At 36.8% G+C, this 22,247-nt stretch overlaps 2 protein-coding genes across 3 annotated transcripts in view; one reads left to right on the forward strand and one right to left on the reverse strand.

The window, feature by feature from the left end:
* Positions 1 to 3,177: 3,177 nt before the first annotated feature.
* adrm1 (ADRM1 26S proteasome ubiquitin receptor) lies at positions 3,178 to 13,554 on the forward strand. 2 transcript variants are annotated; one of them, XM_048177264.1, is made up of 10 exons: positions 3,178 to 3,334; positions 3,753 to 3,967; positions 4,044 to 4,160; positions 5,920 to 6,043; positions 9,789 to 9,875; positions 9,988 to 10,060; positions 10,141 to 10,400; positions 10,483 to 10,640; positions 13,069 to 13,171; positions 13,311 to 13,554. In XM_048177264.1, the coding sequence occupies exons 2-10, from the start codon at positions 3,758 to 3,760 to the stop codon at positions 13,412 to 13,414; spliced, it is 1,236 nt and encodes a 411-aa protein (XP_048033221.1). In that variant the 5' UTR covers positions 3,178 to 3,334; positions 3,753 to 3,757; the 3' UTR covers positions 13,415 to 13,554. The 2 variants fall into 2 exon arrangements, with proteins under 2 accessions (XP_048033221.1, XP_048033222.1); XM_048177265.1 differs by having other exon boundaries at positions 9,792 to 9,875.
* Positions 13,555 to 13,595: 41 nt separating this feature from the next.
* Positions 13,596 to 22,247, reverse strand: part of lama5 (laminin, alpha 5) — a 143,838-nt gene continuing 135,186 nt past the window's right edge. Inside the window, 7 exon segments of the mRNA XM_048177262.1 lie at positions 13,596 to 14,241; positions 14,367 to 14,486; positions 16,670 to 16,763; positions 17,274 to 17,404; positions 17,502 to 17,649; positions 21,522 to 21,668; positions 21,755 to 21,944. Of these exon segments, the coding sequence (XP_048033219.1) occupies positions 14,093 to 14,241; positions 14,367 to 14,486; positions 16,670 to 16,763; positions 17,274 to 17,404; positions 17,502 to 17,649; positions 21,522 to 21,668; positions 21,755 to 21,944 (979 nt within the window). The 3' untranslated portion in view covers positions 13,596 to 14,092.

Consider the following 22,247-nt stretch of genomic DNA (forward strand, 5'->3'; position numbering starts at 1 on the left):
GTAGCCTATCTGAACGCGACGACACGATTATTCTAATAGACTGATTTTGAGTGCAGTGCTCGTAAACGTAATCAAAGTAGCCTATTATTAGCCCTATTAAATATTCTTTCACATTTCTCCCTTGTGCTTGGGAGTTTGTTGTCATTTTCTCCGTGCTCATATATTAATATTCATTATTCTGTATAATGAGTGTGTTCTGTGTCTGTGCTTCATTGGTTGTTCTCTCCCCTCTACACTCCCACTTTTCCAGAGCTTTACACGCCCATTTTAACAGACTTTTTGAAACTCAGAGGTGTGAATGACCAGGGTAAAACGGGGGTTTCATGACCCTTTAACTCTGGGGATTTTGCTGTGTGCAGCTGTCCCTATACGCACTCCATTTGGTAGGGAAACCTATTAATTTATGTATGCTCTAGATCAGGTGTGTCCAACCCTGCTCCAACACACCTGTCTGTAATTATCAAGCAACCCTGAATACCTTGACTCATCTGGTTCAGGTGTGTTTGATTGGGGTTGCAGGATGGTAGCTCTCCAGGAGCAGGGTTGGACACCGCTGATCTAGATTGTGTGGCAATACGGTGCAGTATATAGCCTAAATGTTACATTACAATATGAATATTTTCTCTGTCAACAGTTGTAAAGAAAGTCTTAATTCTCAAAATATTTAAAGAAAAAAGCACAATCCAACAGGTCAGAGGTGACATTCTTTAGTGTTTTAGATAGGACATTTACATCATGTCAACACCTCAAGCAAATGCAGATTTCATACTTCATACACTTCAATACAATGAAATAAAGCTGAGCTTCTTCTAAACTGATGACTGAAGAATCAGAGTTTGAGTTAAACTCTTGTTCAATTAGTAACAACCCCCTAATTTATGAGGAGTTTCATTGCACATATACAGACATGGACAAAATTGTTGATACTCTTGGTAAATATGATCAAAGATGACTAAAAATAAATCTGCATTTTTTATTCTTTTTGATCTTTAATTCATAAAATTAGCAAAAATCTAACCTTTCATTGAAGGAAAAGAATTGAAAGTGGGGGAAAATCACATTATGAAATAAATGTTTTTCTCCAAAACATGTTGGCTACAATTATTGACACCCCTAGAATTTTTTATGAGTAAAATATCTCTGAAGTATATTCCCATTCATATTTACATTTTTTAGCACACCAGGGTGATCATGAACATGAAATTGTCCAGCCATGACTTCCTGTTCCGCAGGAGTATAAACATGAGGAAACACAAAGGCCAAATTCCTGTAATCATTCATCACAATGAGAAAAACCAAAGAATATAGTTCTGATGTGCAGCAAAAGATTGTTGAGCTTCACAAAATAGAAAGTGGCTGTAAGAAAATAGCTAAAGCATTGAAAATCCCCATTTCCACCATCAGGGCAATAATTAAGAAGTTCCAATCAACTAAAGATGTTACAAATCTGCCTGGAAGAGGACGAGTGTCTAAATCATCCTAATGCGCGGTGAGGAGGAAAGTTTGAGTGGACAAAGACTCTCCAAAGATCACAGATGGAGAATTGCAGAGATTAGTTGAGTCTTGAGTCTCAGAAAGCCTAAAAAAATTATCAAACAGCACCTACATCCCCACAAGATGTTCGGGAGGGTTTCAAGAAAAATCATCTGCTCTCATCCAGAAACAATCTCCAGCATATTCAGTTGTCAGACACGACTGGAACTCCAAACTGGACCAGCTTCTGTGGTCAGATGAAACTAAAAAAAGAGCTTTTTGGCAGCAAACCCACCAGATGGGTTTGGCGCACACATGGATAAAAAGTACCCCATGCCCACGGTTAAATATACTGCTGGATCTTTAATGTTGTGGGCCTATTTTTCTGCTGGAGGACCTGGACATCTTGTTCATATACATGGTATCATGGATTCTATCAAATACCAACAGATAAAAAATCAAAACCTGACCGCTTCTGCTAGTTATCCAATAATGGGCTGTGGTTAGATCTTCCATCAGGACAATGATCCAAAACAAACATAAGTTTGTGTCAATGAGTCCAAAATGAAGCTTCTGCCATGGCTGTCCCAGTCCCCTGACCTGAACCCTAAAGAAAATGAGTGAAGTGAACTGAAGAGAAGAAGCACCAACATGGAGCTGGAATCTGAAGGATCTGGAGAGATTCTGCATGAAGGAATGATCTCTGATCTCTTGTCAGGTGTTCTCCAAACTCATCAGGCATTATAGGTGAAGACTCAGAGCTGTTATCTTGGCAAAAGGAGGGTGCGAAAAGTATTTAATAAAAAGGTGCTAATAATTGTTGCCAACGTGTTTTGGAGAAAAACTTTTATTTCATAATGTTTCAATTCTTTTCCTTCAATGAAAGGTTAGATTTTTGCAAATTTTATGCATTAAAGATCAAAAGGATAAACAATGCAGATTTATTTTTACAGTCATCTTTGATCATATTTATCAAGGGTGCCAATGCAGTCTGTATATGTATAAATAAAATGAGCAGGTTGTCGATAAATATCGTTGGGGACAGAAATGTCTATTAGAGCAGGTTACGGTTCAGGGACCCACAGAGGGTCTGGAAAAAAAGAGATGCCAGAGACATGAATTAAGGTATTAATTAAATGTTTTTAATGCAATAATTTTTAAAGTTTATAAAAGGGGATTTCATTATGTTTCCTAGACTGTCTAAAGTTGTAAAACTATAGATGAATTGCAGATATTTTTATTTTATTATATAGGCTAATAAAAAAAATCTGCTAAATGAGATTTAAGTAAAAATCATTAAACAAATTTGCAGAAAATTAATGGAATCTTTTTTAATTACTACAATTATTTAATTGTAATTAAACAATTTCCGTTTCTTGGACCTTAAACAGTAGCAGCCTAATTTTGTTTGTTTATATTTTTGTCATTTTTATTAGTTTTAGTTAACAGTAATAACCCTCAATTTTGTATTTTGTTGCATACCAAGTTCATATTGATTTATTTGGAGTTCTACATCTGTTTTATTTCCTAAAGGTCAGAGATGAAGGCTACACTCCCACATGTTTATATTCACATATATAACTTCAAACGGCATAAAACCGTGTGTTATTGATGCATTTAAACGGAATTGATTGTTCATATGATGAGTGTGCAAAGAATCTGCTCTCAATGACACAGCACTTGCTGCATGCCAAGAGTGACATGTCATTCAGCCAATCAAATGCCGCCTCGCGGCTGCCAGGATACCGGATACCGGAAGTCTCTTGCCACTTTCTCTAGTCCGTCTGCAGCTCTTCAGCGAGCGTCCTCTCAAGACATTTATCTGCTGCAGGAATCTACAAAAGCTTAAACTTATCCACAGGTATGATGGGCTTTTATTACAGTACGCTATTATCTGACATGTAGTCACGTGTTCAGTTTAAATGCGCGTCAGAAACAAAACGCGCAGTCACTGTTGTTGACATAGCAGCTAATGCTAATTGAGAGAAATGTTTCAGAAGAAATAATGAAAACAAGCTCAAATCTTCAACCTGAGGTTGACATTATGTTAATGATGGTGCTATATTATATCTTAAGATAGCTTGTGTGTGTATATTTGTACAAATATGAGCCATTTGATGTGTTTTGACGCTAGCTCGAGTGCTAATGTTGCTGAGTAACTGTGTTAGCTTCATGTTTATCAGACACATGTCTTTAATAAACCTTATTTATACGGGTTCAGAAGTGCTGCTGGTTTGTTCTGCTCGTCTGTAATGGTGTGTGTTGTGTGTGTCCGTCAGTGAGGATGTCCTCTGGAGCTCTGTTCCCCAGTCTGGTGTCCGGCTCCCGCAGCTCGTCCAGTAAGTATCTGGTGGAGTTCAGGGCAGGTAAGATGACCCTGAAGGGCAGCACCGTGACCCCGGACAAGCGCAAGGGCTCCGTCTACATCCAGCAGACTGACGACTCGCTCATCCACTTCTGCTGGAAGGACAGGACCTCTGGGAATGTGGAGGATGTGAGGACTCTCTTGAGCATTAGTGCTGGAGCGATGGTGCTTTATATCGATATCAGAGATTGATTTTGTGTTTCAGGATCTGATCATATTCCCGGATGACTGTGAGTTCAAGAGGGTCAGTCAGTGCACTACAGGACGAGTGTATGTGCTGAAGTTCAAGGCCGGCTCTAAAAGGCTGTTCTTCTGGATGCAGGTGAGTCGAGGTCGACTGATGTTTCACAAATTTAACTTTAACAGTCTAATAAACTATTGGACAGAGCTGTTAAAGGGTTAGTTCACCCAAAAATGAAATTTGTCCTTTATTACTCACCCTCATGTCGTTTCACACCCGTAAGACCTTCGTTCATCTTCAGAACACAAATTAAGATATTTTTGATGAAATCCGATGGCTCAGTGAGTCCTCCGTTGCCAGTAAGATAATGAACACTTTCAATGTCCAGAAAGCTACTAAAAACATATTTAAAACAGATCATGTGACTACAGTGGTTCAACCTTAATGTTATGAAGCGACGAGAATACTTTTTATGCACCAAAAAAACCAAAATAATGACTTTATTCAACAATATCTAGTGCTGGGCGATTTCAAAACACTGCTTCATTAGTGATGGGCAGGTCGAGGCTTTGTGAAACAATGAAACAGTTGAAGCAAATGTGCTTCGAAACAATCTGACACCCGTCTCCACGGTGACCCCTAGTGGTCAGAGCAGTGTAAATGCAACAAAACTCAGGCCAAACATGCATTAAAAATACCTTTTACAAATGTATTGCAGATGTTTTATTGAAAGTAACATCTATTAAATGCAATAAATTAATCATCTAAAGAGATTAAATACAGACTGTCTGTATAATATGTTCTTTTAGCAGTTTTCAGGGCTTGTTTTCTTTGTTCCATGCTCAAGCTAAACAGGCCAATAATAGATTTATAACTACAATTATTCATTTTAATTATTCTAATGTCTAATTAAAACATTACAAATGTATAAAACTGATCAGCGATCTGGTAAAGCCCAAAGACACTTGTTCAATTGTTCTCAGTGAATCTGCATGATTCATGGCTTCACTTTATCATCGCCCTCTACTGGTGAACCATTGAAATTTCAAACTGTTCGAACTCAAAACATTTCGAAACACTTATGACGTAACAAAACCTCGTTTTTCTGAAATCACATGACTTTGGCAGTTTGATACACGCTCTGAACCACTGATTCGAAACAAAAGATTCAAAGCTTCATGAAGCAGTGTTTTGAAATCACTAGATATTGTTGAATAAAGTCGTTTTTTTGTTTTGTTTTTTGCTGCACAAAAAGTATTCTTGTCGCTTTATAAAATTAAGGTTGAACCACATGACTGTTTTAAATATGTCTTTAGCAGCTTTCTGTTTTCTATCCTTTGCTTTTCTGTTATCAGTAATAGAAAGGTAAACACTAATACTTTCTCATCTACAGTCAGCATTCAGCAAATTTATATCAGCAAAAGCATTTACATCATTTAAAGTTTTTGTAATTTTACCAACCTTGCAAACTTGGTGAATCTTTGAAGTGTGGGTGTGTAGACTGCATAAAAATGTGGTAAAGTCTGCATGAAATCAAAATTGACCCTATTTACTACCGGTTCACGGGGACTTGAATCTGTCAGTCTGTGTGAATCGGATGTGGACAGGAGAGTTCATCTGTCACTGGAGATTCATGATCGACAAACTTTAAATTCTTGATTTCAAACTACGCTGCGCTGTGTCCAGTTGGGCACTATATTGTCTTTATTTGAAAAAATTAGATTCCCAGTCCAGTGTGCACAAACATACGAGTTTTCTGTTGCCTACAGTGTTTTTTCAGTGTCTTTTTATTGATATTTTTAACAGTTTATTAGTGAAAAATACCACAATAGGATTACTCTGATATCCGATCAGCTGTCAGTCACATTTGTTCTTGCTGTCCCATCTCTATTGTTTAAAGGAGCCCAAAACAGATAAAGATGAGGAGTACTGTCGCAAAGTCAATGAGTACCTGAACAACCCGCCCATGCCAGGTGCTCTGGGCAGCGGAGGAGGCGGCGGTCATGAACTCTCTGCACTTGGTGGTGAGTGATAGAAGATGGATTGTCTCTCTTATTTAAACAGGGTATCCGCGGGGCATTAAAAGTCAATAAATGGATTTTGCGAAAATTAAGGCCTTAAATGGCATTAAAAAGCATTACATTTTATTTCTACAGGCATTACATTTGTTTAGATAGTTTTGAAGAACAAATAATACTACCAGTTTATTTTGAATAAAGCCTAAATAATTAATAACTTTGATTTGCTGTCACAAAATCTGTACATTGGTGTGATACGCACACGGAACCAGTTTGGTATAACGCCGGTTTGGACAGCGGCGGGCTTTACTGCATGTGTCTTTATCTTATATGTATGGCGATATTGTCAGACAACGTCTCGATTATAAATCAGGATTTTAGTGCTGGTTTAACATGTCAGGGCTTGAACTTTACTTTCCCGACCGGACCAGGACCTGATAATAATAGGCTGTATAATGAACTGATGATAACAAGGTTGCGCTGTTGAGGCTCGCGCACCATCTGGAGGAGAAATGGAAACATGAGCGAAGCACACAAAAACAAACTCAGTTAAACATACTGCGGTAAAAATTCAAAATGTGGAGTTTTTATAACTTGATACTAGTAAGCAAAACTACATGACCAAGAATGCTGTTTTCCTAAATAGGCTACCATCACGATTAAAACGTGTGATTTCATACAAAGGTTCAATTAAAGGTGCCCTTGATTCAAAAATTTAATTTATCTTGGCATAGTTAAATAACAAGAGTTCAGTACATGGAAAAGACATACAGTGAGTCTCAAACTCCATTGTTTCCTCCTTCTTACATAAATCTCATTTGTTTAAAAGACCTCCGAAGAACAGGCGAATCTCAACATAACACCGACTGTTACGTAACAGTCGGGGTGTACGCCCCAATATTTGCATAATGCCAGCCCATGATGTTCCCAACATTATAAAAGGCATTAGACAATGACAGCCAGTATTAACGTCTGGATGTGCACAGCTGAATCATCAGACTAGGTAAGCAAGCAAGGACAACAGCGAAAAATGGCAGATGGAGCAATAATAACTGACATGATCCATGATAGCATGATATTTTTACTGATATTTGTAAATTATCTTTCTAAATGTTTCGTTAGCATGTTGCTAATGTACTGTTAAATGTGGTTAAAGTTACCATCGTTTCTTACTGTATTCACAGAGACAAGAGCCGTCGCTATTTTCATTTTTAAACACTTGCAGTCTGTATAATTCATAAACACAACTTCATTCTTTATAAATCTCTCCAACAGTGTAGCATTAGCCGTTAGCCACGGAGGACAGCCTCAAATTCACTCAGAATAAAACTTTAACATCCAAATAAATATTTTACTCACATAATTCGAAGCATGCATACAGCATGCATGACGAACATCTTGTAAAGATCCATTTGAGGGTTATATTAGCTGTGTGAACTTTGTAAATGCGCTGTAATATAGTCGACAGCTGGTGTGGCAGGGAGCACGCAATTTAAGGGGGCGGCGCCGAGTGTAAATCAGTGCATAGTTAATGATGCCCCAAAATAGGCAGTTAAAAAAATTTATTAAAAAAAATCTCTGGGGTATTTTGAGCTGAAACTTCACAGACACATTCAGGAGACACCTTAGACTTATATTACATCTTGTGAAAGAACGTTCTTGGGCACCTTTAACAAGTAGTTAATATTAATCCACTTACATTTTAGAAGGAACATTGACTGTTTTTGTTCTATTTTAGCAGCGAAAATAGTTTCAAACAAAGATCACAGCAGAACCAAAGCGCAACACTCAGCCTTGTTTTCATTACTGAATGATTCAGCGTTTTGAATGACCCACTCATTAAGACGGTTACTTGCCGCCACCTACAGGTGGTTTAGTTTCATTTTTAAAAGTATAATTTCCCCCCCAACAGTATTTTCAAAAAATATTTAAAACAGTCCCATAACATTATTTAATGCACTTGTAATCAATCAAAAATATGCAGATTTACATAAGCTGCAGTATTCTGAAAGGATATTGCTTCAAATCAAATTTATATTGCCACCACAAAAAACAAAAACAATTTTTTTCCGGACAAGCAGCTGTTTTACTCGTACAAGTGAATGACCGATTTATGCATCCACATGACAAGGCTTAATGTCGAGCCCTGTATGTAATCTTAATGGGCTGGGTTTCAGTCACCATTTCATATTGAATGACAACAAAAACAGAAAAAATATATAGATTAAACAATTTTATTGGGAATTTGGCTGTATTAAAATATATTATGTGAGCAAAAGGGTAGCAGCAGTGAAGCAAACAAATGTAAAGGGACACTTGGCAGAATGCGAATGCAACAATGACATGATGAATTTTCTAATTGCCGTATGTCGTCATCTATCGACATATATATATATATATTAGCATAAAAAAAAATTAAAAATTGGCATTAAAAAGCATTAAATTAGATTTGATGAAACCTGTTAAAGGATTAGTTCACTTCAAAATCAAAATTTCCTGATAATTTCCTCACCCTCATGTCATCCAAGATGTTCATGTCTTGCTTTCTTCAGTCAAAAAGAAATTAAGGTTTTTGAGGAAATCATTCCAGGATTTTTCTCCATATAGTGGACTTCACTGGGGTTCAATGGGTTGAAGGTCCAAATGTCAGTTTCAGTGCAGCTTCAAAGAGCTCTACATGATCCCAGACGAGGAATAAGAGTCTTATCTAGAGAAACCATCGGACATTTTCTAAAAAAATAATAAACATTATTTACTTTTTAACCACAAATGCTCGTCTTGCATTGCTCTGTGATGTGCCACGCATTACGTAATCATGTTGGAAAGGTCACACACGTAGGGCTGGTTAAAAAATAATGATTTCTCAATTTTAATCGATTCTCATTTTTATGAACCGATATCGATTCTTAAATCCCAAGAATCGATTAGTCTAGTCTGTTTTCAGTTGATGAGTGAGCAGAACATGTAGCGCCTCCTATCCAATAATTCGCAATAATGTTTGTGCTTTGTTACTTTTGATATGAAGCAAAGTCTCAGATTTCAAATGACGTCCATCTTACTATGAGATTCAAATCGTATCAATAACCAGCCCTAGTCACGTGTGACGTAGGCAGAAGCCTGTATTGTTTTCCTCAAAAACCTTAATGTGAATGCGTATTACGTGTTCAGTCTACAGGCTGTTTCTTTACAAAGTGACATCGCCAACTACTGGCCTGGCATGAATAATAGAGTTTTTAGTCATTTTTGCGGATCCTCGTGCGCTGGAATCATTTTGCAATGTTGTCGTCTGTACACAAAGGAAAAACATTTCTGTTTTTAGTACATCGCTGTCGTGTAAAACTACCCTCAGGGTTGAAAAAGGCCAGAGCTCAGTGACATCATCACACACTAAATCCACACTCTCTCGAATACTGCATTCATCAGTGTGCAAGTTAAATTAATTAGATATTACAAATAATTTGGTAGTAAATGTAAAGTGTTGAGCATTTTATTGATGCAGACATGAGTATGTGTATTTTATCAAATGTTTGCAACTGCTTTGTTACATAGGGACTACTGAACTGATAGTTTATTTTAAAGTGCAGATTAAAATTCGTAAATAAAGCTTTGTAAATATGTTGTGCCCCATAGGTTAATGAAGTTATACGCACATTGTAAGTAGACAAGTGGTCAAGTGTAGGTACTGGGACAGGTTCTTTGTCAACAAGAGTACTAAGGGAATTTCCCTTTTTTAAATATCCTTTTCTTTAAGGAGAAGGTGGCTTGCAGAGCCTCCTGGGTAATATGAGCCACAACCAACTCATGCAGCTGATTGGACCAACAGGACTGGGTGGACTTGGTGAGTGAAAATTATTATTTTTTTAAAGCCAGATTCCATGTTCATGATTGTAAACAGCATTAGCACTGAGCCACACTGCAGACCGTTCAATATCTTGTTTTTTCTTTGAAAGGCGCTCTAGCTGGTCCAGGTCTGGCCAGTTTGTTGGGCAGTGGAGGTCCTGCTACCAGCAGCTCAACCTCTAGGTATGTCAGCTGATTTCTCAATGCTTATTTTTGCTGCTGAGTGTTCTCACATCTAATGGCTTGTTATCCCTCATCCACAGCTCCCGCAGCCAATCGGCAGCAGCCACTCCCTCCTCTGGATCCACCGCACGCCTTAGCTCCACCCAGGCACCCACCACGCCCGTAACCCCTGCTGCTACCTCCACCGGCTCGCCCACGGTGACCCCCACCACCCCTGCAGCCCAGACTCCCTCCATACCTGCAGGACCCCCCTCCAGCACACAGCCCATCCAGCTGAGCGACCTCCAGAGCATCCTGGCCACCATGAACGTGCCCGCCATGGCCGCCGAGGGACCAGGAGGTGAGAGGCTGATGTTCCGTTTGATGTGACCTTCGTCCTCTTTTACTTTCCTCTAAAGTCTTGCCCGTCGCTCCCTCTGTAGTGGACCTGGCGAGTGTGTTGACCCCTGATGTCATGGCTCCTATTCTGGCTAACCCTGAAGTGCAGCAGAGACTGCTGCCGTACCTGCCGTCAGGAGAATCGCTCCCACAGAGCGCTGACGAGATCCAGAACACGCTGACCTCTCCACAGTTCCAGCAGGTCAGTCATGCACTTAATGCATTGAAATTAGGGGTGTTGAATTATTCATGTATTGATGATAACTGTGGTATTGATACTAAATATATGATAATATTGTGAGTGATCCAACATAGGTGGAAGTATAGCACCTTATTGCTGTATGCCGCCTGTCATAAAATGACAGATGTAAACACACACCTGTGATCATTTTGGTTTGCTAAACATTGCATTGCATTGCAATAAATCAGTGTTGCTCCAAAATTGAAATTGAATTATTTCCATTTAGCCCAAAAAACAAAAATAGTTTATTAATCAATTAAATGTATTTAATCAACACTTAACTTATATAGTTGTTTCTACTCCAATTCATTGTTGAAATATAAACATTATAAACATTGTTTTCATGACAGATTATTTTTTTCTTGCTGATTATTGAGCTGTGGTAAATTGAATAGGGGTGTGATGAGATCTTGTGCTATGACATCTCGCGAGATTAAAATGTGACAAGATGAAGAGCTGTCTCTCAATATTGCCATGACGGGTGAAATTAGGATAAAACATGTCACTGCTACGTTTGCATTTTGCTTTTTATAGAAATAAGAAAACATTTAATTCAGTTGGATTACGGTCACTTCAATTCCATCCAGATCATCCAACAACACGAAACTGCAGAGTTGAAGGCAGTGCAGCAGGAATTAACTGATCACATGATGAGAGTTAGTGATGAGATGAGATGACTGACAAGACGATGGCGGATGATTCATTCATTGCCTAAGCGTCTGAAAAATGTCTTATCTTGCATAATGCGCGCTCAGCACCACCGCTCCCTGTTCACAGAGCGCATTCAAGCGCAATTCAATAACCCTCATTTTTAAAAAGCGTCTCCTTGAGGCATGCAAATATCTCCCAGTATGAAAGCAATCTTATCTTAAGCTATCTCTTTGCACAGTTTCATGCTTGAAGAAAAATGTATCTATTTGCACTTTGAACATTGAGAGAGTACTTTATGGTTGTGCTTATTGTTTGCACTTAAGACTAAGAGAAAACTGTTATTCATTTTTCTATACTTTTTTTAAATTTTTTTTTAATTTCTATCATTAATTTGTGGAAAGGAGTTCAGTTAGGAGGTCAAAAGTTGTAGAAGCTCATAATTCGTGTACAGTAAGGTATGAAGAGAAATCATATGAAATCATACATGAGAGAAGTCAGTCAGTTGAGTTAGTGGCAAAACCTTTTACTGTCCTTGAGTATTGTTGTCTCTTACTGCATATGATAATTCATATTCTGAAAGAAGAACTGTAATTACATTCATTACAAGATGATTAGTTAAAACAATTCAAATGCACCTGCAGACTGTTTTTCTAGTCATGCATTTCATAAAGGATTTCTTAAAGGTGCCCTAGAATCAAAAATTGAATTTATCTTGGCATAGTTGAATAACAAGAGTTCAGTACATGGAAATGACATACAGTGAGTCTCAAACTCCATTGTTTCCTCTTTCTTATATAAATCTCATTTGTTTAAAAGACCTCCGAAGAACAGGCGAATCTCAACATAACACCTACTGTTACGTAACAGTCGGGATCATTAATATGTACGCCCCCAATATTTGCATATGCCAGCCCATGTTCAAGGCATTAGACAAGGGCAGCCAGTATTAACGTCTGGATCTGTGCACAGCTGAATCATCAGACTAGGTAAGCAAGCAAGAACAATAGCGAAAAATGGCAGATGGAGCAATAATAACTGACATGATCCATGATAACATGATATTTTTAGTGATATTTGTAAATTGTCTTTCTAAATGTTTCATTAGCATGTTGCTAATGTACTGTTAAATGTGGTTAAAGTTACCATCGTTTCTTACTGTATTCATGGAGACAAGACTGTCGTTTTTTTCATTTTTTAAACACTTGCAGTCTGTATAATTCATAAACACAACTGGGGAGCGCGTGATTTAAAGGGGCTGCGCGCTGAATCGTTGCATAGTTAATGATGCCGCAAAATAGGCAGTTAAAAAAAAATCTATGGGGTATTTTGAGCTGAAACTTCAGACACATTCAGGGGACACCTTAGACTTATATTACATCTTGTAAAAACTGGTTCTAGGGCAACCTTTAAAAATACTGTGTAAAAATCTCATCTCGTCTCATGAGCTAACTGTCTCATCATACCCCTATAATTGAATGAATTCTGAGGTAAATGTTTCATGACATTGTTTGCAAACGATTTTATGACTTCTTTCCACGGTGGAAACACTGAGCGTTTACATGCAACATGATACATTTCAGTAAGCTGTACTGTTTTATACCTTCTGATGTTCATATTTATTTCATGCTATAACTAGTAGTAAAGAGGAAACAGTCGTTCACGTTCTTAATTGAATTTTTCTTGGCCTTTTCCATGTATTCTGCTGTGATGTAAACATGTCGTTTGTCTGTCTGTGCAGGCGATGAGTATGTTCAGTAGCGCTCTGGCCTCCGGTCAGCTCGGCCCTCTCATGAACCAGTTTGGTCTGCCCTCTGAAGCAGTGGACGCAGCTAATAAAGGAGGCGAGTTGTGTAACGTCCTTGAATCATCAATATTTTAATTAAAAATATACAAGTGCATAATTAGCTTCAGTTTTCACCATTTTTAACTATTTCATGTTAGCTACCCCCAAGCACTCATTCACTCTGTCCTGATGTTTAGACGTGGAGGCGTTTGCCAAGGCCATGGAGGGCAGCGATACCAAGACCGATGATGGCGATTCCAAAGACAAGAAAGATGACGACGAGGACATGAGCTTGGATTAGAACGACCTTCTGAACACAACCGTCTCTCTGAAGTGTTAGTCTCATGCTAGTCCGAGATGTTTGCCTGTAATCATTCATTGATTCACGTGTGTTTTGTATGTCCAAAGCTACACTATTAAACAGTTGACTATGTAATGCCAGTTTATGCGTGTGTGTGACGTTGATCAAAGAGACAAGAAACTTAAAGCAAATGTTTATTGCCAATAAAAATACAGCTATTTCAGGGAATTTGACAGTATCAAAAGTGACAAAAAAAATAATATTTCTCGAGTTTAACTCCAGTGATTTTAGATAATACACAATGAGTCTGCTTGGGAATATCCACAGTAAGTCGTCCTCCTCCCTCCAGTGTTTTTATACAGCTAAATATTCCCTTAAACCCATTTAATGGTGTTTGGTCAGGATTGTATCAGTAGTGAAATGTACTAATTAAACCTGGAACAAAATAAATCCAGTGCCAATCCCATTTCTTATTTTCCTCTGGTCCCGTCAGTTCTGAACATTATACTTTATCAGTGGTGTCTTAACACTTACAGTGCTTATTCATAAAACTACATGCACAGGTGTCATGAAAGTAAACATAAATATCTGTTTAAGTTAAAGGCTACGCAAACCCACCACCTGTTGATTTGATAGTGTCAGTGTATGTGGAGTATTTAGGGTTAATGCGGTTGAGGTCTATAAGGCAGGGCAGCCCTGAGTCCCCACAGATCCAGACACCGACAAGGGTTTCGACAGCATGACAGGCCTGTGGTTCAGCACGGCTTTCCTCACACATCCATGGAAAGAGAGGACGTTCGACGGGAGTCCTGGCACAGCTATAGTATCTGCACAAGAGAGGACAAAAGGCTTGAGCTTCTAACCTCATTATTTCACATTTCAATGCAAGATTCTGGTGGGGGTTTCTTAATTTCAAAACTGCATGTTCTCTGAAAGCACTCGGGTGTCGTACCTGGAACACCGCCCAGGTAAACAGTCTCTTTGCCCCCGTTCGATCTGCTCAGTTTGGGACCCACTCCATGTTCACTGGCCGCATCCACGTGGAGCTGGATGACATTGCTCTTCTTCACAACTAAAATCACAGATATTAAAGTGTAAAATTGTATGGCAAACACATCACTCTTGAAGTATCTACATATTTTAACCCTTGTATTCTGCTCGAGTCGGGTTTTGAAGGGATGACGAGCATTTTTATTTTGGGAAACTTACTTTTCCATAATCTCATTCTGAGATTAAGAAATGTTCACCCAAAACTGAAAATGAGTACTTACAGTTTTACTGGAGTAATATTTTATTAGGGTATCTGTACTTTTTGTGTAGGCCTCCACCACTGGAAAACATATATATAATCTAGAATTGTGCCGATATTCGGTAATGCGATATATCGCGATAATGAATATGCATGGTATTGTTATCGTGGGCATTTCAAAATACCGTAAATAATAATTTATTACCAATTTTTATAATGCATATAAGAATATTTCCCCATCAACCGTATAAAATGCACAACACGGCTGTATTCTGCGTCAAAGGGACACGCGCTCAGATGTAAACAAGCCCAACGTGCATCATGAGAAGCACATGGCCGAACGAGTGAAGGAAACACGCTGAATGAAAGTTCACGTTCACTCTCTGACAGCAGAGGGCGCTGATGGAACAGCAGAAATGCAGCGGTTACCCCGGAAACCCCATAAACAATGCAACTGCGCTGATGAAGTTTTTAAAATGCCTCAAATATATATTTTAGTCTGGACTACAACATGCCCTAATGAGTATAAATGTTCTGATTATTTGTTATTGTTCAGTAAAACTTTGAGACATACGCTTCATTTGTTAAGATGTTAATTCATTATTACCAAACTGACAATGAAAAATACTTACAAAGCATTAATTATTCTTAGTTACTGTTTAATAACATTACTAAAATCAAAAAGAACTTATTTAATGGACCTGAGATCAAACTAACAATGATCAGTTGTTTCTTAACTAACATTAAAAAAAATAAAACTTTCTGTAACAAATGTAGCTGTTGCTCAATCTTAGTTAATGCATTAAATAATGAGACCTTACTGTAAAGTGTTTCCTGTTGTTCTTTATAGCCTAATTCTTTTGCACTTTAATCTGTTTGAAAATTTAACTTTATATATTTTTGATGTATTGTATTATTGTATTTAAACATTCAGAGTTCTTTTTGTTATTACAAAAAGAGTTTTTAAACCTGTTATACTATGAAAACACTTTTTTTGCAACTTATTTCAATATCGTGATAATACCGTATACCGTGATAAAAGCTTCAGCAATTAATCGCAACATGAAAATTTGATACCGTCACATGCCTAATCTAATCTTAAATTCAAAATGCCTTTGATTTTCAAAGAAAATTAATACAAATAAATTAGATTTTTATAAGTGTTTCAGAAAATAAAAAGAGTTTATACCTGAAGTGTTTGTAAGTATTCTCAGTTTCAGTTATATAGTGTATACATGTCTCTCCACTGACATATAGCCAGGTAAAATGCTTCTACATAAGCATAAGATAATCAAACACCCATTTTTATATCTAGATAAGCATACACCTATTTTCAAAATCAATTGTACAAAAGTTACATTGAAGTCTAAATGGTTCATTTTTGACCTGAACATAACAGATGTATTTTTTATTTAAAACAGACTACAAGGATTAAATCTGTCATTAATTACTCACCCTCATGTCGTTCCACACCCGTAAGACCTTCATTCATCTTCAGAACACAAATTAAGATATTTTTGATGAAATCTGAGAGCTTTCAGTCCACGCAACTACCACTTTGACGCTTAAAAAAATTCATAAAGAGATCGTAAAAATAATCCAGGACAATGAAACGTGCTGCGTAACACACGAGAATGAACCTCATTGGTTGTCACACATCAAGAAAACATGCTTGAGCTTCTGTTTACCACAACTGATGTGAGTTCATGAATGTTTATATGTGAATAAAAGCCTAAATTAAATCTGTTCAGCATAAAAAGCGATCGTGTTTCTTCAGAAAATTTAGACTAAGACTAAGAGTTTTACAATCTCTTAATGAACTTTTTAAGTCAAAGCGTCAGTTGCGTAGCTGTCAATGGAGGGACAGAAATGGCTCAGATTTCATCAAAAATATCTTAATTTGTGTTCTGATGATGAACAAAAGTCTTACGGGTGTGGAACGAGATGAGGGTGAGTAAATGAACCCTTTAAATGAAGTGTGATTGTTTTTCAAGGGCGTGACTCACTTGTAAGAGTGTGCCATCCTCCGTCACAGAGCGACTCCTCTGGTGTGAGACTGACTGAAAACTCTCCACTGCCGCTGTTCACCAACACATTCACCTGCACAGAACGAATGGACACTTCAAAGTGGTGTACATGGACCCGTCCCAATGACCATTACCAACCCTAAACAACTTGTCTGATATTCTCTGAACTCTCGTATCATTAGCAGCGGTTACATGGACACCGTTTGTTTAAAAAGGATTGCGAACATAGTGTTTACATGAACGTTAAATAAAATGATCAGGCGCATTTGTCTCAAGCTTCAAACTGGAATTGATCTTTTGACATATTGCATGAATATACAGAATGTTTACATGTCCAATCGAATGGAATAGAACAGGTTTAAACCACCTCTTACAATTCTGTTTGATGTGCTTACTTGACTTTTTTATTCCGGCCGTGCTACTAGTCCGATTACAGTTGGATTATTAGGTCTATATAAATGCAGCTACAGTCAAAATGGGGTCCAATTTACTTGAATTGACTCTAAATAAAACCTAAAAATAAAAGTGTAAATCTCATTTATGACGTTTTGTCTGTGTATGTTTGAGTGCATGGCTGTGTCACCTGGCCCTGGTTCAGATAGAGACTCAGCTGCTGAGATTTCTTGGCTCCAGTGTGCAGCAGGAGCCCAGAGTCTGAAACCAAACGGACCTCCAACTGGATCTCGAGGTCCCGACCCAACATCAGCGATTCGTCTAACATGCAGAGACGGAGAGGAGCAATAGATGGATTAAATCTGAAGCGCGTTTGATTGATTCATCAGGTGGACCGATGTGAAGTGAGAAGGCTCACCGATGGTCAGATATCCGCCCTGACTGGAGAAGTAAACCCCGGGCTGGAGGGGCTGCTGGTAGCAGGGTGTCACTCCCACACTGTGAGACGGGCTCTGTGGCGGCACCTCGTTCAGTTTCAGATCCCGCACACAGCCAACCAAACCAGCCTGACAGAGAGAAACAGAAAGAAAAGTCAACATCACAAAAGCAACTTGGTGTGAATTTCAAATCAGATCGGTACAATCTGTTTTCCTAAACCTAAGAGTGCGTTAGTGCCGCCCACTTTTTCAGCGGCGCTTCATTCATTTCTCCCATAGGATTTACAAACAAATCTTTGTTAAAGTGCCATGAACCAAGGCAACCAGCTACAAAATCAATCACATTGCAAACTTTGATTTTAAGCAAAAAAAAAAAAGTGTCTGAAAATTGGACAAAAAATAAGGCACTTAACGGCTTTAGTGATGATAAAATGTTATATATTATTAATAAAACTACTCATTTAAAAATGTTGATTATATATCAAAAAACAATATATTTTAAGTTTATGGCCAAATATACATATATATTTAAGTATTTTGAGAGAGTGACTCAATTACATCATAAATATGCATATATATTCAAATATTTAAGTATTTTGAGAGTGCAGGGAAACTTGATTATGCCATTTGCGGTGCTTCATGGGCAGTGTTGGGCACGTTACTTTAACCCTTGTGCGGTCTTCGCCTGGGAAGTACATTCAGGGTCTTCGGGGTCTCCACAGACCCCAGGCAACAAAATGCAATTTTGTAACAAAATACTTTTTTTTTAATTTTTTTTAACAAATGTAATTTTATTCTGTTTATTAATGTTTTTACTCCATGTTTGTGCAGTTTTTGGAGGATTTATCATATTTTTTAAATTTATATAAATAAATTAAAAAATATTTTTTAAAATAGGTTTTTATACAAAAACAGCTTTTTATGTAAAATTCACTTTATAAAAGACTCACATTTCTAAATTTCATTCATGGGGATAACATGGATAATTTGACATGGTTTAGTGTAAGATTTTTGCCCATCTTTTGGAAAATGCAGTTATAAAAGTAAAAAAACATTTTTACCAGTATATGGCTACAGAGCTCCACTATTTGCTATTTGACTGATTGAAAAACATCTTTTCACAAGTATTCTTCAGTTGGATTCATATCTAAATATTCTGAAATCACAATTATATCAATAAAGGCTACTTTTTGTCAAAGTTTAGTGTTTTTTGTAATGAAAAAAAATCAGTTTCTCTATATTGTTATATTATGATGAGACTCCACTTAGAAAATGGGCAAAATTTATGCTCAAAATCAACATTTTTGAAAAACTTATTTTTTTCAGTACAAAAAAATGCTAAACTTTGACAAAAAGTAATTTTATTGTCTTTTATTGTCATAATTGTGATTTCATAATATTTAGATATAAATCCAACTGAAAAATACTTGTGAAAAGATGTCTTTCAGTCAGTCAAATAGCACATAGCAAATACTGGAGTTCTGCTGCCATCTACTGGTAAAAGTGATTTTTTTTTTTACTTTTAAAACTGCATTTTCCAAAAGGTGGGCAAAAATCTCACACTAAACCATGTCAAATTATCCATGTTATCCCCATGAATGAAAGTTAGAAATGTGGGTCTTTTATAAAGTGAATTTTACATAATAAGCTGTTTTTGTATAAAAAAAAATTGCATTTATTTATTTATATAAATTTAAAAGATAAGACAAATCCTCCAAAAACTGCACAAATATGAAGTAAAAACATTAATAAACAGAGTAAAATTACATTTGTTTTTTAAAAAACAATTATTTTGTTACAAAATTACATTTTTGTTGCCTGGGGTCTGTGGCGACCCCGAAGACCCTGAGTGTGACCCTTTTTTTTACACTAACATAAAAACAAGATATCACTCCATTTTTTTTCTTTGTAGATCTAGAAAGTGTTAACAACTGTTCAAAGTTTCATGTCATTTGGACAAAGAGAACATTTTTTATTTGAGAAAACGTCGTTTGGGGTCTGTGCAGACCCCAAAGACCCTATAAGGGTTAAAAAGTAATTAGTTATAGTTACTAGTTACATCTCACAAATATTAACAGAGTTAGTAATGGAGTAACATCATTAGAAAAGTAACTAATTATCAGGGAAAGTAACTATTGTGAAAATGCTATTTGTGAAAAAATTAAAATGTCAAATAACTTGGATGCCCCCAATATTAAATATAAGTCTAAAATAAATTATGCTTGATCCGACTCGTAACTCATGATCCGCTCTTGCTCACGACATGAAATTTCTCTGTACTGTACTACGTGCTGTAGCCATTAAAGAAAACGTAGTTTCATATTTATGTTTAAATAGGCCTATGTTATGTTTTAAATTCATCTGTTTGATTATGAAAAGTGAACAGCATGAGTAAGATAGGATGCATCATAAGATGCACAATATATCGGGAGACATGGAGTGGGTCAGACATGATTTTAAACACTTCATTAAGTTCTGTTTTGTGGAAAGCCTTTCTTTAAAGTGAATTTCATGTTGTAAAAATTGTATCTTAATTTTAATCAATGTTTCATCAACAAATTGCCTGGATTTAATAAATAAGAAGCAAATATAGCAGGAAATATAATCATGACATGGAGACGCCGGCGCGATCACTTGCAAGTGAACTGGAGCGCGACTTATAGGCTAAATGAACCGAAACTCAGCGGCTGCTTGCCTCACAGACATGAGAAATATATCTATAGAAAGCTTGAAATGTCTACTTTTAATAGAAATAATTCAAAACGAAAAGAAATAACGGGAGAAAAAGTAATTAGCTTGATTACTCATTACTGAAAAAAGTAACGCCATTAGTAACGCCGTTTATTTATACCGCGTTATTCCCATCACTGTTCATGGGACTGGGTGGAGCTAATGAGATTATTTGGTGTTTTGCTTGTTTTGACTGTCTGATTGGTGGAATTTTCTACACAGAATCATGGGTAATGTAGTTTTTCACCACGAATTCTGCTGTTAAACATGATTATTTTAAAAACTAAGTTAAAATAATGTGGGCTGATGGTTTCAGCAGAAGCAAATACTATCAATGAACAACCTCGTAGCTCACAGTAAGGCTGTCTTTAATGGTTTATAAGTTATTGTTAAAAATAAATGTCCCTATGGAGAAAATGAATGTTGAGTTTTTACTTCCAGAATCCGACTGTTGTACTCAAGTGAGCTGCCCACCAAAACAGCTTTTTAGGGTATCATGGGTGCACTGAATCATGGGTGATCTGAAGGTTGTTCCAAAACATAGGCAGGATTATGCTTATGCTTCTACGATATCTTGTTTTCCCAGAAGACAAGGCAGCATTAAAAATATTCTTAACGGATATCCTTAAAGGACAGTTTTATCCAATCATTGTGTGTACTTATTAGAGTATTTTAGAGTACTTTTTTGTTAGCTTTGGAACTTGCTAACATCAAATTCTTAATAAAATATTATGATTATTTAACACTAATAAAAAAAATATTTTTATAAATATAAACTATAATGATTTAATATTAACAAAATAATACAATATTAAAATATAATATAATATAATAATATAATAGTAATATATAATATAATTCTAAAATATAATATAATATAATAATCAAACTAAATATATTTATGTTCTTATTAATATAAAATAATATGATTATTATGATTGATTAAAAATAAAATAAATTCAATTAAAATATAAAATAGAATGGTGGATGGAGACCTGTATTTCAGTTAAAATAAATAATGGAAATAAAAATAGTTTAATTAAAAAGAAAATCTAATATCTTATCCATCATTTGTGTGTGCAACACTGCTGAAATCAATTTTGAGTCTCATTTGCTTTGCAATATTTGTGTGATCCGTTGAGCTGCTGTCCATGTGGAGCGTTTCAGTTCAGTCACTTCCATGACAGAAGATGCTGACTATGTAGGCAGCAGGCAACAAGGCAGTTCACCGGCTCTGACAGGAGATATAGTGTCCGTAATCCAGTGTTTACCATAGCTGCGCTGTGGTCTGAGGGAAGTCCACCGATGTAGAGAGGAGCACCAAACTGACCCTTCCCTCCACCCGTCACCCTCTTGTTCTGGGCGTCGATGCCATCCACCGTCAGAGAGGCCCTGTCACCCTCCACTTTCACAAACACCTGCATGATTGCATTGTCAAAATGAGAGATTTGGGAAAAAAATCTCAGATTTATGTCTAAAAAACATGCCTCATCCACATACGAACCGTGTGCCACAGGCCGTCGTTGTATTTCTTTTTGCTGCGTATGCTAGTCTTCCTCTTTCCGCCATTGACCAGCAGCATCAGATTGCCATCAAACACAGAGAGCATCATGGTTCTCTGGCCCTTCTCTCCTGCCGCGTGGAATATCAGTCCACTCGAAGAGTTCATGCGCACACCGAGAGAGATGTGTGGCCTGCAAATGAAGTTTACAGTGGCCAAGCGTTAAATATATATGGTGCCGTTGCTTTTTGATCAATATTAGTGACTTTTTTAGTCAGTATTAGATATATTTTACTGATTTTTAATTGTGCACACTCATTTCCCTTATTTTTACATTTCCATTACCTTTGCTGTCATCTAATGCTCACTTAAAGTTAATCATTAAAAACAACACTTTTACATGTAATCTCATCCATTTTACAAACTGTACATTAAAATGTTGTGATAATGCAATTTAAAACTACTGACTTTATTATTAGTGTGTTTTTAATTACAA

This window comes from Megalobrama amblycephala, linkage group LG24 (assembly GCF_018812025.1).
Source record: "Megalobrama amblycephala isolate DHTTF-2021 linkage group LG24, ASM1881202v1, whole genome shotgun sequence".
In the NCBI taxonomy this organism is placed as follows: Eukaryota; Metazoa; Chordata; class Actinopteri; order Cypriniformes; family Xenocyprididae; genus Megalobrama; species Megalobrama amblycephala.

Excerpts from the sequence above, each read along its gene's own strand:
- adrm1 (XM_048177264.1), top strand. The coding sequence starts at position 3,758 with ATGTCCTCTGGAGCTCTGTTCCCCAGTCTGGTGTCCGGCTCCCGCAGC. Across the intron at positions 10,061-10,140 it reads ACCAGCAGCTCAACCTCTAG|CTCCCGCAGCCAATCGGCAG; the intron begins GTATGTCAGCTG and ends CCTCATCCACAG. Across the intron at positions 10,401-10,482 it reads GGCCGCCGAGGGACCAGGAG|TGGACCTGGCGAGTGTGTTG; the intron begins GTGAGAGGCTGA and ends CTCCCTCTGTAG.